The 24,541-nt window shown below is 48.9% G+C and overlaps 1 protein-coding gene across 1 annotated transcript in view; it reads right to left on the bottom strand.

The window, feature by feature from the left end:
• Positions 1–5,258: 5,258 nt before the first annotated feature.
• LOC149337338 (heat shock 70 kDa protein 14-like) overlaps positions 5,259–24,541 on the bottom strand; it is a 44,779-nt gene continuing 25,496 nt past the window's right edge. Inside the window, exons 9-14 of the mRNA XM_089553418.1 lie at positions 21,394–21,496; positions 18,729–18,857; positions 15,139–15,228; positions 11,059–11,217; positions 10,183–10,241; positions 5,259–8,069 (exon numbers count right to left, since the gene is read on the bottom strand). Coding sequence (XP_089409544.1) covers positions 7,964–8,069; positions 10,183–10,241; positions 11,059–11,217; positions 15,139–15,228; positions 18,729–18,857; positions 21,394–21,496 — 646 coding nt within the window. The 3' untranslated portion in view covers positions 5,259–7,963. The remainder of the gene's footprint in view (positions 8,070–10,182; positions 10,242–11,058; positions 11,218–15,138; positions 15,229–18,728; positions 18,858–21,393; positions 21,497–24,541) is intronic.

Raw genomic sequence — 24,541 nt, forward strand, 5'->3', positions numbered from 1 at the left:
TAGCATCATATTTTTGCGCATTTTCTACAGCATGTAATAAATGAGTTTAATGCAGGAGATCTTTGTGACAAATAGTAAATTATAATAAACTATAGTCGAGCGTAAAAAAAAATATCATGCTTCGGCTTTTACAGCACACACTGAAGCTTGATACGAGTTGTTTTCAGCACCTTCTACAAGTTCCTGCTACAAAGTCTTGTGCAATGTTGAACAAAAGGCATTCGCATCCAGTTTTAGCTTTGGTGTTAACAATCCGGCACAGCTTGCACTTTGATAAACCATCCCTAACACACTAGTGATACCAAAAAGTCTGGAATGTCTGTGAACGCAATGCACTCCTTGGCTTTTTAATAAAAAACATAATTTTATAGCATGATTATTACTCTTGATCCCAACGACCACTAGACCAGCCTCTGCCTTCCTTGTAGCATCTTGCACTTCTTGAAATCACCAATGTCCCTCTCAATTAGTCAATGATTAAGTGCAATAATACTACATGCATGCATGCAATGCATCACATATGCAAGCTATAGACGTAGACATTTATTTACTTCATATGCATGTTCAGCACATAAACAATGTGTGAATGACACTCTGCTATACAGTGACAGTTCAGTATTATAATATTTGTCTCAGATGTCAATTCTACTAAGTTCTGTATAATGAACGGTGAAAAACAGCTAGGCTATGTTGGCTGCCATTTTTTTGTGTTATCCTGAATGAAGCTTTTCCCACTGACTCAGAGTATGAAAAGAAAGGCGGTTAATAATTCTTATAACTTTCTAATGCGATCACCTTGTCTGCCAGCCTCCTTCTCCGCACAGAGGAAATGAAGAAGCATTACTGCAACATGCGGGTCCACACAAACAGTGAACTTATGTGTAACAGGTTGTTTAATTATAATTTTCCACACTTGCTGCGTGCTCATGTCGCTAGTGCTCTGGTGAAGACGTGTTTCAGTTTGAGCATGAAATTAGCGAAAATGGCCTCAGAGAACAATTTATAACTCTTACAAGTGCTCGTAAACATGCCTCAACACTGCGACCAGAGAAGTGCCAGCGAACGGGACGCCGCCGTACGCGGCCGCGGTGTCGACGTTTCGACAGCTGATGGCAGTGACATGGATTCGAGGTACTCGCATTCAGCGCAAATGTCTAAGAAATAATCGTCCTGTCCTTTAATATCTTAAGTTGTCCGACCGCTGTACTGACGGAGGCCGAACAGCATATATTTGCAAACACAGCCCGCGCGTTGCTGCCGCCATCATGTGAGAACGGTTGTGGCACATAGCCGAAGTCTTCCGAGCGAGAAATTGGTGCTCTTCAAGGAGATAAACTACTTAACCAAATTCTTCAACTTCCACAACGCTCTGAAACTCTGCCGCCAACAAATGCTCGAAGCGTAGCCTAGAGTTGACCGTCGCAAGCAGTCTGCCAGCGGATCGCAACGGCGCACTGTTTTTGCCGTTCCCTATACTTGATGGCACTCGGAACATGTTGCATCCCGTTGCAATGAAGTTTCTGCAGGTTGAGGCAGCGCACAACATCCTTTTTCCAGCAATGTGAGCGCCACTAATAAGGAAAGAAAGACCGAAACCGCACGTCTGCAAGCAATGCCCACACCAGAGTAATAGTAAGAAACTCTATGGCCCACACAAACCAAACCACAGGAAAGACCCGGAAGTTCAAATTCACGTGACAAAGCTGCGCCGTGACGCAATGTCCGCCGTAAGTTGGACACCACCTATTTCCTTTTCATCCTTCTCTCAGTCAAAACGACAGAGAAGCCTGCTAGCTCCAGTCGACTACGGTTGACGAAGACGTTCCCTTCAACTGAGAGTCATTCTCAGTCGCTCTTTGTAAATAATGTAAATAAGTGTATAAAGTTTTCGTTACCTCCCTCATAACCCAACGCTCTTTGTAAATAATGTAAATAAGTGTATAAAGTTTTCGTTACCTGCCTCATAACCCAATACTATCCGGGTCGCAACAGTATATCCAACACATAGTCGTTTACGCACCAGCGTAATATCCTCCTGAGACCCGTGTATGGCAATTTGTCCAATATATTGGACATTAGCTTTTAAGCCAGTACTCCCGCGCCGAAAGATTCATGTTCATAAAACCCACTTGTCCAATAGATTGGACAACTGGTGGCGCCATCTGTGCACCTTTTTTGAAATTAAACTGCTCACTTTCCCGCCAAAATACTTTGAAAACGGCGGCGTTCAGCGGCGCGGCGTTCTATGGTACCTGCCGGAGAAGTAAGTGTTGTTTCTGCGATTTTGCCTACTTTGAACGAGTAAATTTTGTTGGATATCAACAAAAATAGAACAGAAAACATGTAGATATCATAATTGTAACTCTACATGACCTAACTTTTCTGTGCTTTCAATCTGATTTCACGTGTCCAATACGTTGGACGCTGGGACTCAGCCCGGTTATTTTGACCGCGCTTTTGAGATGGCTTTCGCAATAACTGTGAACGAATACTCCTGGTATTTAACGGCTGGGGACGAAATAACGTCTTTTTTGTTGTAGGAGACAGGCCTCGCGTTCCTGATGAGACGGCCGAAGCAGTTTTACAAAGAATTGCACAAGCCAACACATCAGTTGGTTGGTTTAGTTGGTTTGTGGGGTTTAACGTCCCAAAGCAACTAAGGCTATGAGAGACGCCGTAGTGAAGGGCTCCGGAAATGTCGACCACCTGGGGTTCTTTAATGTGCACTGACATCGCACAGTACACGGGCCTCTAGAATTTCTCCTCCAAAGAAATTCCAGCCGCCGCGGCCGGGATCGAACCCGCGTCTTTTGGGTCAGCAGCCGAGCACCTTAACCACTGAGCCACCGCGGCGGCCTCCAACACATCAGACATTGACCTATCGGACAGCAACGACGACACTATTGTCGATCCAAAAACAGCAAGAAACCGAAGAAACGTCAAGAAGCAAGAAATGTCAAGAAAAAAAAAACAAGAAGAAACAGAGAGTGACAGTGAAGTTGAGTGGAGCCCACCATCAAAGCAAGCTCGACGAGGAGAGACCAAAAAAAGTGCCTACCACTTCCTAAGGCTGTCTGACGCAGCTAACGCTGCTCGCTGCAGGTTTGAGGGGTGCACCATGAAAACAAAGTTTTTTTGCACAAAATGTCAGCAGTTCTGCATAACAAAAGACAGAAGATGCTTCGAAATGGCACACAGCAAGTGAGCACAGGGAAACTTTTTTATTCAGTTGACGTATATTTTGCTTCTTTGACTTTTTTCATAATAAAGTATTTTTTTCGCACAACTTTCACAGCTTTATCTGAAGTATTTTGTGGCACGCCCACTGTGTGGAAAAATACGGCTAGAGTCCTAGTGTCCAATATATTGGACATCGTGCCGAGCTGAAACTATTAGTTCTATTGAGAAAATATCTCTCACTTTTCACCTTTGTACTCCTACCAGCTTATTCTGAAACCCTACAAAGTTTTTGTGCACTCAAATTCACTTCGGGTCTCAGGAGGATATACAGCTCGTTCGGTCGACAAGCCGCCGGCGTCGTGGTTGCCGTCATCGCGCGTCGGAAGGAGGAGGATAAACTTTATTTTAGCCGTCAAATGTAGCAGACGGTGTGAGGTTACAGCCCCATCAAGTGGCCATGAGCCTGTGGCTTTCGACTTCTAGGGCTCTTGTCACAACCCGGATCTGTGTGTCCGAGTGGGAACTGAGCAATGCGGCCTCCCTCTGGTCAGAATTCGAGAGCTGCAAGCCTCGAGGAGGGGAGTTCCGAGGGCAAGCCCAGAGTATGTAGGATAGAGTGGCATGTTGGCCACGGAAAAAAGTCTATCATGGCAACACAATGTTCCAGCTGGTGTAATACCATTCAGCCTTTCGAGCAGCATAAACTTACTAGTGAAGTTAGAGAGCTTGCGGCAGGAATTCGAACCGGTAAATTTGTTTTTGAGGAAAGGAAATGGCGCAGTATCTGAGTCTTTCATCTCAGCAGACACCTGAACCGCGCCGTAAGGGAAGGGAGGAAGGTGGGAATGAAAGGAGAGAAAAACTATTTCGGAGTGAAAGAAGAGGTGCCGTGGTGGAGGGCACCGGTAATAATTTCGACCACCTGGGGATCGTGCACGGACATCGCACAGCACAGGGTGCCTTTTGCGTTCCGCCTCCATCGAAACGCGGCCGCCGCGATCGAGCTCGAATTGACCCGGTTACTACAGCTCGGTAGACGAGTCACGAGCGGCTTAAACACTGAGCCGCCGCAGCGGGTACCGGCAACCTATAATCGGGGCTGCGGGTGTTTAACATCCAAAGCGACTAAGGCTATGGGGACGCCTTAGTAAAGGGCTCCGGAAATTTCGATCACCTGGGGTCCTTTAACGTGCACCGACGTCACACAGTACATGGCCACCGAGAATTGCGAGACAGTTACTGCAACTTCCTTTTCTCAAATCCAATTTTCGTTCCCTCCATTACGGCACCTCTGTTCTTTCACTCCCACCTACCTCCCTTTCCTCACGGCGGGGTTCTGGTGTCCATCGAGATGTGAGACAATTACTGAAACTCCTCTCCTCAAAAATGGGTCGAGTTCAACACTGGTTCCAACTTCGCGCTGAACGGGCGATGGGGTTCCCTGGACTCCCTGGCACCCCTGCAGCACGCTGTCGCATTCCACTCCTTTATTTCGATCATTTTTCAGCACTGTGTTGTTAATTTTTATGCTAATTCTGCACAGGAGGTCCTCCTCCTCCCATATTAATATGCAAATAAACTGAAAAGTTTCTCCTGTACTACATCCAGTTTCGGCCCCAAGCCGTTCCACCACAGTGAAGGTGCTGCCTTGCCCTGCAGGGATGTCAACTTTCCAGTTTTTTTCAACAGGGACTGCACAGACCCTCGCGACTAATAGAACACTCTGAAGTGTAGGCAAGTTTTGGATGACACGGCCACACCAGCCAGGTGTGGCTCGGGTAACAGGCCACTTTTAACCCAACTCTTCACTGCAGCGGAGTACGTGGTATACGTTAAGAATGCAATTTGCACAGCTTCACTCGCCTGACATGCTCATGTGCCAAACAGAACATCAACAGCACATTCCTGGAATGCCTACGTGGCGCCAATATTTCACTCCTCTCTTTGCGGATGTGCTGTACCTTGTGCACTGGTTAAAACAGTGTCAAGCCTTAGCAGCCCACAATCACTGCTGCCACCCATTGGCTGATACCGAAACTACTGGGAAAACCACGTCGTAATAGAAAAACGTCCACAAGACAGCAAAACAGGTGCGTTTATTGCAGCTCCTTGTTCTGCAACAAAGCAACATGCATATGTACAAGATGAAACCGAGGCTTCAAGTATACTGCACAGCAGCCAAAATCCTGCTTGCCATCCTGAATGCGACATTGCTGTACAAGCAATAATTTCAAGGAATCACGACCTGATGGCCACTAAAAGGAGACCACGAGACTTGACTACAGCATCACCAAAATAGTTCCACACATCTTGCTGCTCCTTAATAAAATGGCGCGGCAGGCAAGTTTCATGTGAGTAGGTGTCTTTCGCAGTTACAACAGTACCACAGTGGACGGGCGTGTGACATAGCTAAGGATGACACTTCCGCAAAGGAAGAACCAAAGCACTTCTCTTTCTCAAGGGATGTCAAGTGCTCATTGATAAGAGACATCAGAGCACACTACTCTTGAATAAGAAACTGCAGCATAGCTTCAGACCTTGCGGGATCTTTATCCTAATGCGTGTAGATGGGAAATGTCACCACCATCAGCACGGCAGCTGGCAGACATGACGAACAGTGACCAAGTAGAGTGCAACAAACCTAGTTTATATTATATTACAAAGACAGTCTAAATTTGGAATCAGCAGGCTCTAATGTAGAAAACAAAGAGTTTGTTACACGCACTTTTAGGTGACAGCAACAAAAATTCTCCAAGATGCATCGCATAGTCCGCTGCCCTCCTTGTGACTGTCAAGATCTGGTTGTTGCATGTATAGGACCATTCTAGAGGGTTTTCAGGCCATTAACTGATGATAATTGCAAAGATAATGCACTGTATACAAGTGGCAGAGATGAGTAAGCGACTAATCAACAACCACAGAGTAAATTAATTTCAGACAGTGAGAGGCAAGCAAAGGCTGTTTCACACCCTGAAGCAGTTGACCGTAGTTGAGGAAAAAAAGCAACTCGGTGATAAAACACCCAGGCCCTATTCATGGCAAACTATGTGGTTCCTTGTGAATCTGCACTATGTGTTCTGATCAAAGGCATTTTGGCACCAGCTCAGTGTTCACGTAAGACAAAGCAGATGGCCCCCGCTGGATACCTCTGCCAGTTGCTTTCGCGAGCAGGACAAAAGCTGGTACTAGGCTTTCAGTGTGAGACACGTGGACCTGTGCATACCTGCAAACAGCAAAGTACTGTGCCCTGAGAAGCAGATTCACGAACGCAGGCAAATTACTAGCAGCTGGTGTCAAGGCAACAACTTTACAAGCTAGGTAGACTAATGCTCCTTATGTACAGCACTTCTCACATGGCCTTGTGTTGCAAGACACTGACATGCACAACTAAAAGGTGGTGCCAAGGTTCAGAGCTCATGTCGCTTGCTTTCTTCACATGGGCACGCATATCACCTCACATACAGCACAAACACAGAAAAGAACGGTATATATGGATGCCCTCTGCAAAACAACAGGACCAGTGCCGTCATCTGCAAGGCCTAAAGGCCACCTTTGGCTCCATAGAAATCTCTCACTGCGACACCACAGGGCCACTGTGATTTCAGTAAAATAGGCTTGCTTGACTGACTTTCATGTATCACTACATCCAACATCAAAAATGAGCTCTCACAGAGTAAACAAGAAACTGAAAGAAATACTATAAAATATAGTCCCACTATACTCGCATACCGAGGTCACATCTGGGTCTCTGCTGTGAGTGGCCCAATACTCAGGCCAGACAAGACTTTCATGTGGGTTATGCAATTCAATAACTCATATCTTCACACCGTGAGAGAACTTTCTCCTTCAAGACTCCACCCACAAAACGAACATGAAAGCCTAGAGTTTCCTTTACAAGGCACCTTTTCATCGTGTCAGTGCTCTTTCACATACTGCGCAACTGCCTGCCTGGTAGTCATAGAGCAAGCAACGCATACCAGGCACCTTAGCATAAAGTTAACTAAAAAGGGAAAAGAACATTTGCCCAGTGACATCCGTATTGAGCAAACAAGCAAATGGTAGTTGCTAGCGCAACTAGAACTCAAGAGAACCGAAGGATCGAAAATGAGCAAAGACAATGCCAAAATAAAAAGCTCTAATCCATGCATGTCAATGGCACCAAAAAAATTTGACACAGTGCCAAGTTTTGCAGCTGTCACAACTTGAACATAGTTTGCACAACCACGGTATCAGTTCAACAGTTGTGATGGTTCTCGCAGTCTTTTGTAGCTCAGTGGTGGTGGTCCAGAGTAATCACGGCCAGCAAGGCTCAGCTTGTCTTCCTTTGCCTTCGGTCGTCACAAGTTGAAAAGGTCAGGGGTCGCTGCACCACTTCGTACTGTCGCTGCATCACTTCGTACTTTTTTACCACCCGAGTAAACGGTCACACCCCGAGAACCTTTGCGCCGTCTCCAAGTGCTTAACCGCAAGCTCTGGATTCACACAGAAAACTAGGCTGTATATGCCAAGCGGGGTGCTGGGCAGTATTACTATTACCTTACTAAACCAGCTCACGATACGGTAAAGCAGTGAGGATTTTACGCATGTTCGGAGTAATGCTGCTGCACCGCATCGCATGCCAAGTTTCTGCGCTTCGCAAAGGCTGCCAACGCTGCCCTTCCTGGTGCAAAAAATAAGAGAAAGACGTAGTTTACAGACAGGGAGGCCAACCACAAGTGCGCTCACTGACTACGACAGCTAAGTGTGGCTGCCGACAAAAACCTAAGAGGGCGGGACAGTGCTGTCAGCTTCCCGAAGAGTCTGACTCGGCCGCCGTCGCCGCATCCAGTGTCACGGACTCGGTGAGACTCTTGTGCTTGTCCGTGCATGAGATGTGGACTGATCCGTCACTGCAAGAAAGCGAAAATGGGGTTGCCTTTGGATGTGGTCTATTGGATACCAGTGAACTTTTTATGTGAAGCATATTACTAGAGCTACACTACAGCCCGTCGAGCGCGGCGGTGGAGCTATCATTGACCTTTAGCGTGACCAGGTGACACCACGTGACAACATGACGTCACAGCAGAGGAGAGATGGGCTGCCGGCTCGCGCGGTCGGCCGCGGCGGTGGAGGCTCCACATCAGAGGCGCTGCAGCTGACCACGTGACGCTACAGCAGCGGTATAAAGCTGAGCTTGCCTCGCTCTCCGGGCACTTACGAGGCGGCCAGGTGTTGGGATGCCGCCTAGAAGCAGGGCTGATTTGAACGAGAAGCGAAAGCTTCAGCGTGCCACAGAGACCAATGAAGAGCGGGATGAACGTCAACCAAGGAAAGCCATGTATTACCAAGCCTAGCCATCAATATGCTTCGCATCTGACTAGGCTTAACCTTAGCTAAGCCTCAGCCATTTTTTGACACATGGACATATGGCCGAGAACTACACCGACACAGGTTTTGTAATACCCGCAGCTCGTCCAAAAGCCCCCCCAAGACCACGCTTTCCCGAAGAAAGGTCGACTTATAAGTGATGGTACTTATAGTAATCAGAGATGCTAGTAACCTAATCTACTAACCATGGCACATTGCTAAAAGAAAAAGCGCAGGATGATGTCGCGCCCAGGCAATCTGCATTGCATTGTAGTCCTGAGCAAGAATCGTAGCACACACAGCACTACTGGGGATGAGAGTGCTTTGATGCCAGCACCTCCGCTAGACGCTGCCTTGACCATGGCCGAGCTGGAGAGGAGCGACGAGCATACGTACTGCTGCCTCCAGTCCAGCTGTGCCTCGACTGTACCTTGACAAAGCGCTCAGAACATGTTACTTTGAAACCAGTACTCACGACTACACTGGGGCTCTTTGCGTAACAAGCACCAATATCGCTCTGCACTGCTGCCTCGTGGCTCCGAGGGGCCATCACTTGACCGACTACGGCGAGATTGGGATCAGGCATTCCCATATAGCACCTCAGATTTTTGGATTAACCAGGCTGTTGCAGGCCGGTCCTTCGAATTATCCGTTTAAATTTAAGTGGAAAATTATGAGACCTCAAAAAATTATTTGAATTGTCCAAAATTTCGAATTAACCAAGTTCGCAGTATCGAGGTTTTACAGTAGCCGACCGATATTTCGGACTCCAATAATTCGGACTAGCGCGATATTTTGGACTTCGCTGAAGAACCGTCGCGCACCTCATAGGAATGTGTACATTTTCACGACCGATATTTCGGACTTTGTGGAGTCTAAAAGTTCGAATTTTCTGACTAAAATAGGTGCCAACAATATTGTGATGATCGTTTTTCAACCGAAAGTTAGTTATTTCGGCCTAATATAGACGCGAGCGGGCATCGCTGTCACAACCAACCCGTTTGCCGCCACCGCGAAAGGCGCCATCTTGGATTCAAACGGAATCGGACTGGCTTGGATAGGCTTGGCTATTTGGTCTCCACCGTTGCTTTTCGAGATAAGATGCTCTCCATTGCCATCGAGATGCCCTACAAAGGGCGCGCGATCGCATGGAAAACGAACGGTATAGTGGAGCAGCTGCAGCACCCCCCCCCCCCCCCCCCCGCGGCGCGCGGAGGGGGGGGGGGGGTCGGAGGCGCCCGCTTCCGCTCGCGTCTTGCCGTGGGTTACCCATGGGTTAGCTCGGTCTTTGCGAACGTCATTGCCTCATGCAAACTGACTGTTCTTGCTTCGTGCAGCGAGTGCATTCATTCGCCGCAAGACCGCGGCCGTGTTGCACTATCTGGTATCATGATGTGATAGGGTGCGGACATGAAGGAAGCATGGCTATGACTCAGTCTAATATTATCGCATGTAGGCCGAACATGGGGAGCGATGATTTTCGCGATTTTGAAAGCTGTTTTTTCGCAGAATTGTTTATTTTTTTAAGTTCACGGATTTTTCGGACTGTTCGATTATTCGGACCATTTTCCGGGTCCCGCCGAGTCCGAAAAATCGGTTGGCGACTGCTGTATGTGAAGCACAGCAGGCACCCTACAGAAGCTGCAGCTGGCTCACCTGCGGATGCTGAGACTTGCCACCAGCTTCGACTCCTCTTCCAGGCTGTCCATGCAGATCTGGCAACAATGCAGACACCGAAAACTTCACACATACTGTCAAACAATGCAACAGAGGTCTATACTTGCATGATCAGTAAAATCCGTGGTCTACTACTACAGTTAAACCTTGATTTAACGCATCTGCCAAAATCGGTAGCTTACTTCGTAATACCAAAATTTCGCTACATCTGAATTCGTCTCCTAGCATGTTAAGAATCCGCCAAGAACATACTGTAGAGAATTCATGGTCAAACACTTCATTTGCAATGAAAGCATTCCTTCCGACATTTCTTTGCCAGCATTGATGGCGTTATGTGCATCTTGGTCATGTTGCAAGCTTGCGCGCCGTCTCAGCATGTCTAACGCGCCAACCACCCCGTCAATGACAGGGACAATGCAGTCTTCTTGAGTTCTGGTTTTGCCGTTATCATCATGCACTGGTAACTGCCCCTAAGACATTTCTAACATGACGGATCGTTGCGTATGCTGCCGCCACTACAACTTTGTGGCCGTCAGCATCTGCTGCTCCCCGTTCTTTTGTTCTCCATGCCAGCGAGAATGTAAAGTGCCCTTCAGTCAACAACGAATGAAATGAAATGAGGCCCGCCCCACTCCTTGTGTTTCCTGCTGTTATTTATTTATTTGAAATTCCTTACAGGCCCATTGGGCATAGTGTAAGGGGGCGAAAAATACTGTAGAGTGCATTAACAGCCAAAGGAAACAAAAGGGAAAACACACGATGCTGATAAAAATAAATCAACAAACGGGGCATTTATAACCAATGGAAACATACAGTCACGATAAACGACACTGAGCAACACCAACACAGACTCACCCTGGCCAGGAGGGTGGCATCTTGGCCCCCGTCACCACCCTCGTACACCTCGAGCACAACACTGCTCTCGCCGTCCACCCTGGCCACACCCTCCTGCCACCGTGCAGGCACGGGCGTCCCACGACCAAGCACCTCCATCAGCGATCCTTCTGCACCCGTCTGCAGAGAGACGGAAGGAAAGAGCGGTGGGTTCAGCACAAGAGCCGCTCTAACCCTTTAACGGCCGGTGTCGCAACTAGGGAAGGAAGCCGAGAAGCTTCAATCTCCAGACCAAGGCTTGAAATCGGAAAGACCTTTCTGTTCTAAAGACCCAACTTATCTGAAGGCCTCTTTTTTGCCTTCGAAACTGAAGAAGAGGTGGCTGGCAATCAGCGCGTCCAAACCTGTCCAGCAGAGGGCCACATTAGAGTAACAAAGAGCATACAGCCACTGTAAGCAGGATCACAAGGCTGGAAAATCGAGCAGTATGCAACCGTCCAACGACTGCTGATTTTCGACCAATCATTATCATCATCGTCAGCTTGACTATGCTCACCGCAGGGCAAATGCCTCTCACATGTCTCTCCAGTTAATCCTGTCCTTCACCAGTTGAGGCCACCGTATCCCCGCAAATTTCTTGATCTCATCCGCCCACCTAACCTTCAGCCGCCCCCTGCTACGCTTGCCTTCTGTTGGAATCCACTCCGTCACCCTTAAGGACCGGCGGTTATCTCGCCTTCGCATTCCATGCCCTGCCCAAGCCCATTTCTTCCTCTTGATTTCAACTAGGATGTCATTAACCCGCGTTTGTTCCCTCACCCACTCCGCCCTCTTCCGATCTCTTAACGTCACACCTATCATTTTCCTTTCCATAGCTCGCTGCGGTGTCCTTAACTTGAGCTGAAGCCTCTTTGTTAGCCACCACGTTTCTGCCCCATAGGTGAGTACCGGTAGGATACAGCTATTGTATACTTTTCTCTTGAGGGATATTGGTAAGCTACCATTCATGATCTGAGAGAACCTGCCATATGCGCTCCACCCCATTCTTATTCTTCTAGTTACCGTATAAATGCGCATAAGGGTTGCAATTTTTTTGTCCAGATTTGAGGGCCAATTTTCGGGGTGCGGCCCTTACACGCATTTATATGGTATTTCACTCCTGTGATCTGGATCAGCAGTAATTACCTGCCCCAAGTAGACGTATTCCCTTTACCACTTCCAGCACCTCGGTGCCAATTGCGAACTGCTGCTCCCTTGAGAGACTGTTGAACATTACTTTGGTTTTCTGCATACGAATTTTTAGACCCACAATACTGCTCCGCTTGTCTAACTCCGTGATCATGTTTAGCAGTTCATCTCCTGAGTGACTTGCGCTACGGACCAATATGATAACGCAATCTCTGCGACTAAAAAATTCAGGGCACATTCACATTCGGGAGTTGGAAACATTGCACGATCTATCTAGATCGATTAGTTATGATTCCAAGGAACACATAACGTATCAACGTAAACCCGTAACAAAGGTTGCGTGACCGTCTAGGTCGAAACACAAAAGCCGTCAAGCCGACTGCACGTAAGCTGCCCGATTTTCCAGCCTTCCAACCTCCATTGCAAACTGCTAAACCAGTGAGCGTGCATTTTAGCGATGTTCTGTTTCGATAACACTCCGGCGTTGACTTCACGCATGGTTTTCAAGCTTCTCTTGAAGTGCCTTGATGCAGTAATTACCGCAGACGGACGACGTTGTTGAATCACTGCATCGTGGCATACCGCGCAGGTTGCCTGCAACTAATCGCACGGAACGTGATGCAAAGGGCACTAGGAAAACCAAGACAAAGATGCACAACAAGTATCAGCGGAAGTTCTAAATCATTCGTGTCAGACATGTCGCAGTTTCATGCATGACCGAGTGATTTCGGATTCAGAGTGCTGGATACACTTCGAAGTGTTCCATTTGCTGCAGCTCATCACTGGTCACATGACCCACTGCTCAGCTACAGAATCTAACACAGCAAGCTACTGAAGCCTCTTTGAGATAAGCAGCGACAAGCAACAGCTGGGCACAAATTTCAAGGGTCACGCAGCTAACTGCCACTGCCGTGCTAGCCATACCATCACTGAAGGTTGTCTCACATCCACGCGACTGAGTCAACTGACTGACTGAGTAGCGTGTTGTGGCAAAAAATTTCTAACTTGTCCCCTTGTTGCCCTGGCCGCTCGTGCGGTGGTTTAGACCCCCTCCTCCCCCATTCCTCGTTTATCTGGCCTTGTAGCTCGCCAGACCTTGCATGTCAATTTATTATTTTAATTTTTATTTTCACAATACTGCAGACTCTCATATGGGTCCAGGCAGGGAGGGCAGAAAAATACCGTAAAAACCCGCGTATAATACGAGGTTTTTTTTCCCATAATTAGTGTCCTAAATTTCCGCCTCGTACTATTTGCGGATCCGAACAAAAATTTTCAAAGTTGCTCGAAGGTTTGGTTTCGTTTTTGCGGCGCGGCTACGGCTTGGCTTTGCTATTGGCGCGTGGCTATGGCTTGGCTTCGTTACTTTCGACAAACGACGTCACGGCGTCGTTTCTTTGTTGATCCGTTGGGTGCGCCGGGGGGTCGCGGTGTGCCGTGTGCCTGTCGACAACGCACGTGCTAGCATGTAAGGCACGCTTCGTGAAGTGGATATTCTTTTGGGGAGCACGATGTCAGGGTCTCGAAAACAGTACTCGGCTGCTTTCAAGCGAAAAGTGATTTTAGCTGTGGAGAACATCGGCAACGGTGCGGCCGGGAGGCAGTTTGGTGTCGTCAAAGGAAGCATTCGTGGATGGCCACGACAGAAAGAAGCCCTTTTCGTGTGCAGCGGAACGCGACGAAGCTTTCGCGGCCGCTTGATGGTTGTGTAAACAAACTGTTCAAAAACGCAGTCAAGCGGTGCTACGCAGAGTGGATGCGCTCAGGTGAGCCTGCAGTGGCGCCAACCGGGCGGCTGAAGCGGGCTTAAGAAGCGCGGCATCTCGAACGCCCTTGATGGCACGGAAGATTAGTACATTTGGGATGATTTGTCAAACAAAGAAATGCCCGAAGAAAGTGCTACTGAAGAAGAAAGTGATTGAAGTGGAGTGCGGAACGTGATTTGAATAAATGTCTTCTGTGCATGAGCTTGCGCCACTCGTATTATAGGCGGGTAAAACTTTTTTTTCCCATTTTGCGTCTCTAAAACTTCACCTCGTATTATATTCGGGTTCGTATTACACGCGGGTTTTTACGGTACATTCACTCAATATAGCTGGACCGCAAAACACAGAATAATAAAATTGCCTCCTGTAGCACACATACAATCTAAAATAGCACACAAAGTGTGTTGTCAAAATCAACAGCCGACATCAACTGTAGAGGCAGGGAGTTCCATTAGTCAATCATTCTCGGAAAAAAAGAAAATGTGAAAGCGTTAGTATGCGCAAAGTATGATGCTAAAGTGTGATTGTGATGACAACGAGTTCTACATGTTTCTGAAAACTGCACACAAGGGGCTGGAGAGATGCCTAGTTCTCCATGAATTAGTTGGTGAAGGAAGGATAGGCGGGCTATCTCGTGTCTGATGTGGAGAGGTTTAATATCATTTGCTGCCATTAATGAAGATGAGGAATCAGTTCTGTTATTACTTATTAAATATAAAACATACTGCATGCGTCTGTATTTTTTCTAATTCTCTTATGTCTTTTTTTGTTTTGCAATTTCATCCTTTCCAGATCTCTCCTCCAAAGAGACGGCGCAGCCTTGTGAGGGCGTTGTTTGATTTGCCCCATGACTGGGCCGCCCATTACTATTGGCGGCGCAAATTCACATTCGACTTACTGGGGCTATGTTCTACAAACACTCCAATGGAGCGTGGATGGACCAAGTTGTGCAGGGTCAATTATCCAGAAATTCGAATTAACAAAGTTTGAGTTCATAACGAGCCTTCCCTGCCCAACAATCTGTGTGGAGCTGCACATACCTCTCTGTGTCAAGAACCCAGCCCGCCAATCTGCGGCAGCAGCCCCCCCCCCCCCATGAGCCCAACACCGAGAGAGGGAGCACCTGGCCCTCAGAAATGGTGCCTACCTTGACGTAGATGCTGCGGGCGAGTGCGGGGACCTGCACGTGACGGGGAACCTCCCGCACACTCTCTCCCCGGGAGGACAGCAGGGCCGCCTGGTGGGGCACGGGTGTGCTCAGTTAGTTAGCGGCACATGACAGCACGGAGGATGTGAGATTTTACAAATGTGCAGCAAAAGCTTTCTATGAAAAGAAAAAGAAAAATGAACGATTTGCTACCTCAAACTAAATGCAATGATGTGCCGGCACAATTGCACTGTTGCAGTTGCACGCAACAGCTTTTTCATGCAACAGCTTTTTCATGCAACAGCTTTTTCATGCAACAGCTTTTTCACTGCTACGGTCACAAAGCTAGCACTTCTGCACAGTCCCGCCCAAAAAAAACGGCACAGTAGCCGACCCCTAACCACAGCGCACAACACAAAGAAATGGCGCAGGCGAGACCTGCGCGGCGGTGGTGGCGGCGTACTTGCAGCGTCGGAGGCACGGGGGAAGAGTGGGCGAAGCACACCAAGGGATGGAATGGGGGCGAGGTCATGTGATAAAAACCAGTATGCCCGCCGTGTTGCAGTGAAGCACGTCTTCTCCTCTGCAGGCGCGTGTTTCGGCGGTGCGCGAGGCGCACTGTGGACCGATTTTTGTGCAGAGAGTGCTCCGGCTGGGGCGCTTCGCCTATAAATCATCACCATTACTATGTCGCTTTGCCTCGCGGCTCCGTAGGGCCGTCATTTCGCCGGGTTTGCGGCGAAACATGGATCAGGCATTGCCGCATAGCAGTCCAAATTTTCGAATTAACCAGGCTGGCGCAGGCCGCCTGTTCGAATTATCCGGCCAAATTTACATTGGAAAATACGGGACCGCAGAAAACTTTCGAATTATCCGGGATTTCGATTAACCGAGTTCGAATTATCGAGGTTGTACTGTACTTAGTGTCAGTGCATGAAAAATAAAAGTGGTTTTCCTCTGTCCATTTTGTCCCCTCCAACCTGTCACAACCTCGTCTTCCCTCCCCCACTTGCATTCCCTCTCCCCCAAAAGTGGAGAGGGGCATTCTCTCTCTCCACTGGCCACCTGCCAACCGTGGTAGCTGTGACACATAACGGCGTTTTTCCTAGCGAGGCATCTAGTGCTTGTACACTCAAAAATGCCTGCTGCTTCCCATATGCCACAGCATGCCTGTCGAATTTCGTCCTGGGCCCCAGCGTGGCATGAGACAGCGCGCAGTGATAGAAAACAGCACAAAAAATAAGACATAAAAAGAAAAGGTGCCGAAGAGCACTGCGTCCTATACTGTGGCCTTTCTGCGTTCAGTTTTCTGCACCCTTTTCTTTCGCTATGCCCAGTACTGGCCTACTCGCCCAGCCACAGACTCTGATATTGTGTAGTTCCCAAAGCGGGCAAAACTTTGTAGTGACCCTGATGTGTGTGGAAGCCATGATGCTGCACACACAGGGTAGAGTTTATTCTTTCCTTCACACTGTGAAACCAGAGTCGTTTTTCACAGTTCTCCCATCAAAAGTGAAAACTGCTCACATTTTGACACCTACGTCTGTCCTCAATATTGAATGTGGCTGTGCAATAACAAAAAAAAATGCCCTACATTGAAGGTTTAAGAACCAATACTACCATTTTTACTCACATAATAAGCGCACTTTTTTATTCAGAAAATCTGGCTCAAAGATCAGAGTGCACCTATTATGCTGGGTAAAATTTCCGTAAATTTTTGAGTCGCAAAATTGAAAATACCGCATGAAAGCACCCATGCATGGGCCACACCGTGTTTTCCCAAAGGGAATATTAAAAAAAAAAAGATCTGCGTAAGGGTGGTGCCCAAACTTTCCACGACCCACACGGGAATAGCCCTCGAAATGCATGCGCCGTGGCCTCCGCAATCAGCTCTGGCTGCGAGCAACAGGCGCTTGATTGCAGAGGTCACACACGTGCACAGGAGCTTCCAGGTGCTGCCCACAGATGGCACCTGAAGCCACGGGTCATCATCATCATCGTCAACTTTTTCCTCTGCCGTGAGCTCCTGCTATCCATATCGGCATCAGTACCACCAGCTCCAGCCTTTTGTGGCTGTCAAAGGCTACGGGAGTTGTGGTAGCATGTTACTTCACCATATCTGTGGCTTTTGTGTGCTGCCACCGAGCATTGCAGCTTTAGCACGACAGGCAAGCACCTGAATATGTAGCTACACGGCTGGGAGTTTGCTCTCGAACACGGCAAGCGTACAGCAGGCCAGAAGTTTGACGTGGCCGAGAAGTGCGGCAGTTGCAACTGTGGAGTGCCAAATTTTTTGTTTTTGACTGCTATCGCTGAGGTTTTCAAGGGAAGGTTTCTGGCTACAGATGAAGCTTTCCAAACAGACATTTAAAGTGAGCATCCATGAAAACTGCGTGCAGCTGTTCCACGCGATGTCGTTGTACGGTACATGCTGTGGGTCTGCAGCAGCTGCGGCAGCAGCTGAACACTAGTGAGGACTAGCAGTCAGTCCACCAAAAGCTTTGTTAAAATAAAGATTTGGGGGGTGAGGGTGGGGGGGGGGGGGGGGGAGGCGAGGCGTAGGCTTGCAATCAATTAAATACAGTATTGATAACAGTGCCAAGTTTGGGGTGCGCGTATTATGCGCGGGAAAAAAAAATCTGGTTTTTCGCAACCAAACTGGGGGTATGCCTATTATGCAAGTAAATACGGCATATCTGTCCGTCCTTCTGTTATCAACAAATGCATCCAGTCAGACATGATGTGTTTGTGTCGCTGGCGTTTGGCATTGTTCACTTTGATGCGACTGATCTGACAATTTTGTGGCAGCTGGTGATGCTGGCCAATTGCGGTGAGATAAAGTGAACATGCTGAAAACTGGCCCTAGGTGAGGTTTTTTACGCAAAATTAAAAAAACACACAGGATGGTTACGAGTGTGTAATGTGAATGTTTAGGCCATAGCTTAGGGCACACAATATCCTGGCGCTCAGCCAAGCCCGTGGAGTATGCCACACCCGACCCCCAACACCCGTCTGGCAGGAGCTCTCCTCAAAAGATAAACAAGTGCTGTTGCCCAGATGTTATTGGTGGGCAGCATCTTGGCACGCTGCCAAGGCGGACACCCATTACAAAAAGCTAAAGGTTTAAAAAAAGAAAAATCTGGACAGCAAAAGTGGGGGAAGGGGTCATTACACAAGTGGGTCTACTACATGGGTATATATGGTATCCTCCCAAGTGATGAGACAGTAACCGGGACAAAGAAGGCTACCACAACCCACCACAGTTGAATGACCTGACTACAGGTGCTGGGTGGGACTGATGAGAAGAAAGTCCTTCCATCAAAGTGCCTAACAAGTACGGGCACATGTCTTTTCACTGGTGCTGGTCTCACTTCCAATTTAAAAACACTGCCACCACATCCTCCCTACATGTTCTCGCATCAGGCAGTATTCCATGCAGGTCAGCAAAAACTTCACACGCTGCACTGCCCGATGATGATGCGAGGCACGTCACTGCACAGCTGCTCAGTGGGCATCATGGTCTGTGCAATGCGAACACCTCACGCTCAGGTGTGTGCATGTGGGTTCAGAGTGAGTGGGAGATAGTATACCTGCATGGCGGCCCCGAGGGCGATGACCTCGTCTGGGCTGTGGCTGTCCAGCAGGAGGGAGGAGGGGAAACGGGAGACCAGGAGAGTCCGCACCCGCCGCACCTTGGTCGACCCACCACACACCACCACCTGGAAGAGAGGGGGGGGCATCCGCATATGGCAGACTGAAAGCAATGCAATTCAATGCAACTACAGTACAGCAGTTGGCCGATATATCAGACGCCAACAGTTCGTGAGGAATAAAGTTGGGCTGGTTGGTGCTTTTGCTCCGCAGACTGTGACACATTACTCGCGTTGAAATACACACAAAGGACAGACGCTAGGCTTCAACTGCCGTTTATTGCGCACGCTTGTGAAAAAATCACTATGCACATCTGCGCATGCTCGATACACAAGACATATTTGATTAACGCCATCGCTGGTTCCCGTCGACACACAGAGTACAAAAAGAAAACGTAAAATCACAATAGGCTGAAGCATGTGCTCTTTGCCAGGTATGCAATTTCTTTACTCATGAGGGCTATTGAAGGGGTGCTCAGCACTCTATGATACACCTGCATGCCAAGTACAGTAATCCCTCGTTATAACGAAGTCAGCGGGACGGCGGAAAAATTCGTTATAAGCGATAATTCGATATAAGCGACCGCTCAAAAAAAGCTAAAACAGTCGAGATTTAATTGCGCCACAACTGCGAGGAAGCTGGCGGGTGACCTTGAGCCGTTGCCTAGCAACCGCTGCGTCCGCCAGCTGCGGCGGTTGCTAGGCAACGGCTCAAGGTCGGTCTCTGTGCCTCCTTGGAGCACTGCCACAGCGAAATCGCAAGTTCGTGGCCAATGTAGCTTTCGCTACAAAATTTTCTCGTAGCACATTTGTTCTACCAGCAACTTAGTATTGGTCAGCGATCCTCAAAGATGATACAGTTTTCAAATCGCTTATACCAGAGTTTATTATCTATATCAAGAACAAGCTTTAGCTCATTTTTGTGATCCAGACGGGATCCAGGCTGATCGACAGGCCGGCAGGCCACGGCCGGTCTCGACGCGCGCGAGCGGGCGAGCGCGTCGAAACAACACCACCTGGTCGAGACCGGCCCCGGCTCAAAGGAGCGCGCCCTACGTCATCATGACGCTGCCGCTCTCCGCGCTCGCGTTGGCTCCCGCTTCCCGTCATCGCATTTGCCGCGGGCGGCCCGCCGTTGACATCTAGCAGGTTGGACGCAAGCGGCGCGCTGCGATCGGACGCTGAGGCGCCGTTCGCAACCTCGCGCCGCGTTGAATCGCGCTCGCTTTTCGCACATGTGTTCTCGCCGTAACAACAAAATTCAGTGACCCTAACGCGCATTTAGACCGTTTCTCTAGTCGAATGGCGCGAATCGAGTGTGACCGGCCACTTTTCCGCATTCAAGACACCGCGGTTTTCTGGCATCGCAAAGCGCGAGAAAAACTTTATTGAAGCGAAAAGCTTCACTAGGCTCGTCAACACCGCGCTTCGCGTGACCACACGTGAGCGCCGCCGCGGCGCGCCCTTCCCCCTCCTCGCCACCTCCTCCGTTCTCCGCCTCGCCACCGGTTTACCCTTCGCCGTTGCTAGCGGTTCTTATCGCGCTCTTATCGCGTTATCGCAAGGCGTTGTGATAACGCCCGAGCGGCGGCGGCGGACATAAAAGAGGCCGCGCGCGCACGCGCGCTCCATCGCCACTTCTCCTCGCCACCGGTTTACCCCTTGCCGCTGCTGCGCGGTCTCGCCGCGGTCCCCAAGAGAAGGTTCTTTCGCAAGGCGTTGCGAGAACGCACATGTGAGCGGCGGCGGCGGCCGTAGACGAGACGCAGACATTCGCCATGGAAAGAAGAAAAGAAGACCCAGAAGTGGTAGCGAGGGAGTTGGCTCAAAATCTACACCGCTACCGTGGTGCTCCCAGTGCCTTGTGCGCGAACTGCGACAGCCATGACGTCAAACAAAGCATAAATGCAGCTTTTCGCTTGTATATCCAGGCTTAACCGGAGCTAAGCCACTGGCAATTTTTTTCGTGTGGATTCTGTCACGGGGAACACAAGGAATGCGCTTCCGACCGAGATTAACGGTTCGGGCGCGCTGCACCATGGAATTTGGCCCCGCTGAGCAGGGGACACTCGACACTCTCTTGATGCCGGTTACTAGGCAGGTCATCGATCGTGGGTTTGGTACTTTTGTGGCCTGTTCTATGCCTGCATGAGTTTAATTCGTCGGCGGTATTAATTTCGCACTGCATGCGCAAAGGGTCGCCGTCACGGCGGCGATGCCTACGCTCGGCGGCTACGATGCCTCCGCTCGCCACTTCGCTCTAAGCGGGTCAAGCTCTTCGTGCGCTTCGAGTAATGCGGCTTAAAATGCATGCGTTTGGGTCGGGACCGGAAGAAATTTCGAATAAAGCGATATTTTGAGTAAAGCGATTTCGTTATAACGAGGGATTACTGTAGTTATATCGACAAAAAAACAAACAAGTTTTTAAGACCCTCATCCCTCGTTAAGCCGGCACCTGAAAGATGTGACAAGACCTCCCCGTTCCTGTTCCCTTGTACTGTGTAGCTCAAGAGAGCAGCGCAAAGACAGCTCAAGCGAGGCTAACCAGCAAGGCAGGCCCGCAATGCTCTTTATACCGGTTCCCCGAAGCAGTGATGACCCCCACCTTGTGGATGTCGGAGGCCTCCAGGCCGGCCTGACGCAGGGCCTCATCAATGGGCTCTGCGCATCGGGAGAGGAGAGGACCCAGGAGGGACTCGAAGCGGGCCCTGGACAGGGACACACACAGGCAGGGAGACAAGACAGAGCACAGTCAGTCACCCACAGATCTTAAGCCGTGCAACCAATAGTGGTTCTCAATCAAGCTAAGACACAAACAAATACTCCCAGCCTTCCTATCTGCGCAAGGCAGCATGAACGGCAGCCTTTCCCTCGCTTCTAGTTTGTGCCTTGAAGCTCACTCTTTATCTCGCACTGGCTAACAGTGCCACAGAAAATACAGCGGCGTGAATAGTAGGTAGCCAAGCCGTCAGCACCCGTTACCACCTTTCGCACTCGGCGATAGTGCCCCAGAACTGGAGGCACGGTCAGCTGTAGCCTTACGGTAGCCATCTTGTGCTCCCACCTCACACCGAGTGTCACAGAGGTGGTGAAAACGGCTATAGGTCTTATGCGAAATGCACTGCCATCTAGCGGTCGCCGCGCGCGATCCACCATGTTGGAGGATAGCCGCCGGATTCACAGCACTTACTGGTACATGCTCGTCATGCGCGCTCGAGTTTCCCCGTCCTCAATATCCTCCCATATTGCTCAGTGCCTTGCTGTACGCAGAAGGGTCAAAAGAAGCCCAGGGAGAAAAGGCAAGAGCGCTTGATTTGAGCGCATTTCTTTTTTTTTTACTACGATCCTCGACATCCGCGGCACAAATGTTGCAGAGCCGTCGCTACATGTCGAGACATCGCGCAACACATTTCGTTATCGCCATGTAGCAAATGAAATTAGAAATAAGCTTTGTAGGCACGAAGAAAATATCGTACAAAAGCTGTTTTTCTCCTGCGATTGCCCTTGAAGTGCTGTGATTATCGGCCTCGCAAGAGAGTAATCGTGATCAGCTGTTCAGTGGTACGGGTCACACTTTGTGTGAACCGTCGCTCCTAGCGTTATCCACCGCAGCGATTACAGGCGTCAGTTTTAGTGCGAATATTTGTTTCGACGGAAACACTAGCAAGGATTCACTTCATTTATCATGCAGCGCACCACTCCGAGGCTCTTCGCAAGGCTGCTCACCACTGGTACGAACTGGCCGCTCGCCGCACGAAGCAACTTTAAGCACTAGAGCAAACAAACAAATGCTGCATGAACTTTTCAAGGAAAATGAAAAGCGTCGCATGTTGAGAGGCTGCATTTTCCGACACTACCAACATGAGCGTGAGGTTCACTACCGTTTGCTTTCGGCGCCGACGCAACACACAGAAAATGCAACCACAACAGCAGCAATTCAAGCGGCATGCCCGATCGCAAAAAGTATCGAACCAAATAAAAACTGATTCAAACTAGACCGAAATGTGCACATTTTTAGCCGTAAGCGAAAATTGTATTTGCCTCGTACATTTCTTGGTCTTTGGCGTTGGCAGACTGACGTAGGACTCCGTGAAAAACTTGTAGCTCCGTACCCGGTGGCATTCGGAAAGTGTTTTGGACACGTAATAAGTGTCTGCGAAGTCACTTGGAGCAGAAACAGGTCGACTGACCATTCAGTCATGTATACAGGCTTAAGTGAGAGGAAATAAGACTTTCGAGCCAGCACAGCTGTAAGGGAGCTATCGCAGGGCGCGCCTTAATCCAGAGAGCAGAGGCGAAACGGGCTTCAGTCATCCTCCAACAGGGCTGCTTTAAACTGGTTCTTCTTTTCTCCGATAGATGGCGGCAATTTTGCATACGGTCTATAGCTTTCGTTCTGGTATCCCATTTTTTATGCAATACTGCTCTAATGTGGGGAAGCCACCCTAGCTGGCGTTTGATCTGTGCCATGCTGCGCAGGAGAGCCGTTCAATCGATGTTTGACGCTCTGTTCTTTGGGGCCTCCGCAAACGCTGTGAGCGGCTTCGAAACAGCAGTAAAACTTCTCGAAAGGTACAGTCTTTGTCAAAAGTTTAGAGCCCAGGGGGTTTGCTTCTAAGCCTTGTATTGGGACTCCAGAAGCATTCGTGGCAGCCCTACCCATTGGAGGAGGCAGGACCAGAAATCATCTTACCTTCAGGAAATTCGGAGCGCTGGAGATGCATTACGTACCACACAGTGTGGCTCAGAAGCAAACCCCCTGGGCTCCAAACTTTTGACAAAGGCTGTACCTCCCAGCTGCTATCCTTTCACTGACTAAATTTCACTTCTCCTCTACGAGTGTGTATAGTGAATTTTGGGTAAATTGATACAGTAGAATCTCGATCATACGAATCTCATGGGGTGATTAAAGATATCCGTATCATCCAAAACGAACAAAATTTTTATGTAAGATTTACGCATATCTGTTAGCGGCTTATGGAGTTTTACTTAGGGCCACACGTCACTCGTGATTGGCAAAGTTGGCACTGTGTTGGTCGCTCACCACTGATCACTGCTCGCGGTGCACACCGCACAACTGGCGATTGCATCATCAGTGATGTACAGGCAGCTAGTACTTGGTGCTCGAGGGTGTGCTCATGGCTCGCGCATTCGTGTCGTCCGCAGTGGGGCGGGGGGTTGTTCGTGATTCCCGAATTTCTGTCCATTGCACACAATGCACTCTGGCCAGGGTATTTTAGAATCCGTATTATCACCCCAATATTCAAATCAAACGACATCGTATCATCGAGATCCTACTGTAGCTTACAATTTCTCACTAGTCTGCTATAATAAGGTCTGACTGTATACGGTGGCTTAGCTACTGGCAGCAGTGCTGGGGTCAGTGCGAATGAGGTCCGAAGAATCGAGTTATCAATTGCAACATGTCCTAAATTTCAGGCACTTTGATACATTGCTCCGTGGGGTATGTCGCAATGCCGTAAATTATATGCAGCCAATATATGAATCACTTGTCACTTGATCCTTTCGTTGCTGGTGTTGTATCTTTTTTCGAGCAAAAGTGACTGTTGTAATTTTGTTGTTAACCAATTATTTTTTTATCATGAGTCATTTACTGTTTGAATCCGCAGTTCTGCACTCTTCTGTATTTGTGCCCTGTATTTCTTGTTTCAATGCTTCGGAACACCATGCCTGTTCTTTACTACATTGTTCCACTCCTGTCAGAGCCTGAGAAAGGCTCTGACAGGATTGTG

This window comes from Amblyomma mixtum, chromosome 7 (assembly GCF_055824585.1).
Source record: "Amblyomma mixtum isolate Tamu chromosome 7, ASM5582458v1, whole genome shotgun sequence".
Lineage (NCBI taxonomy): Eukaryota > Metazoa > Arthropoda > Arachnida > Ixodida > Ixodidae > Amblyomma > Amblyomma mixtum.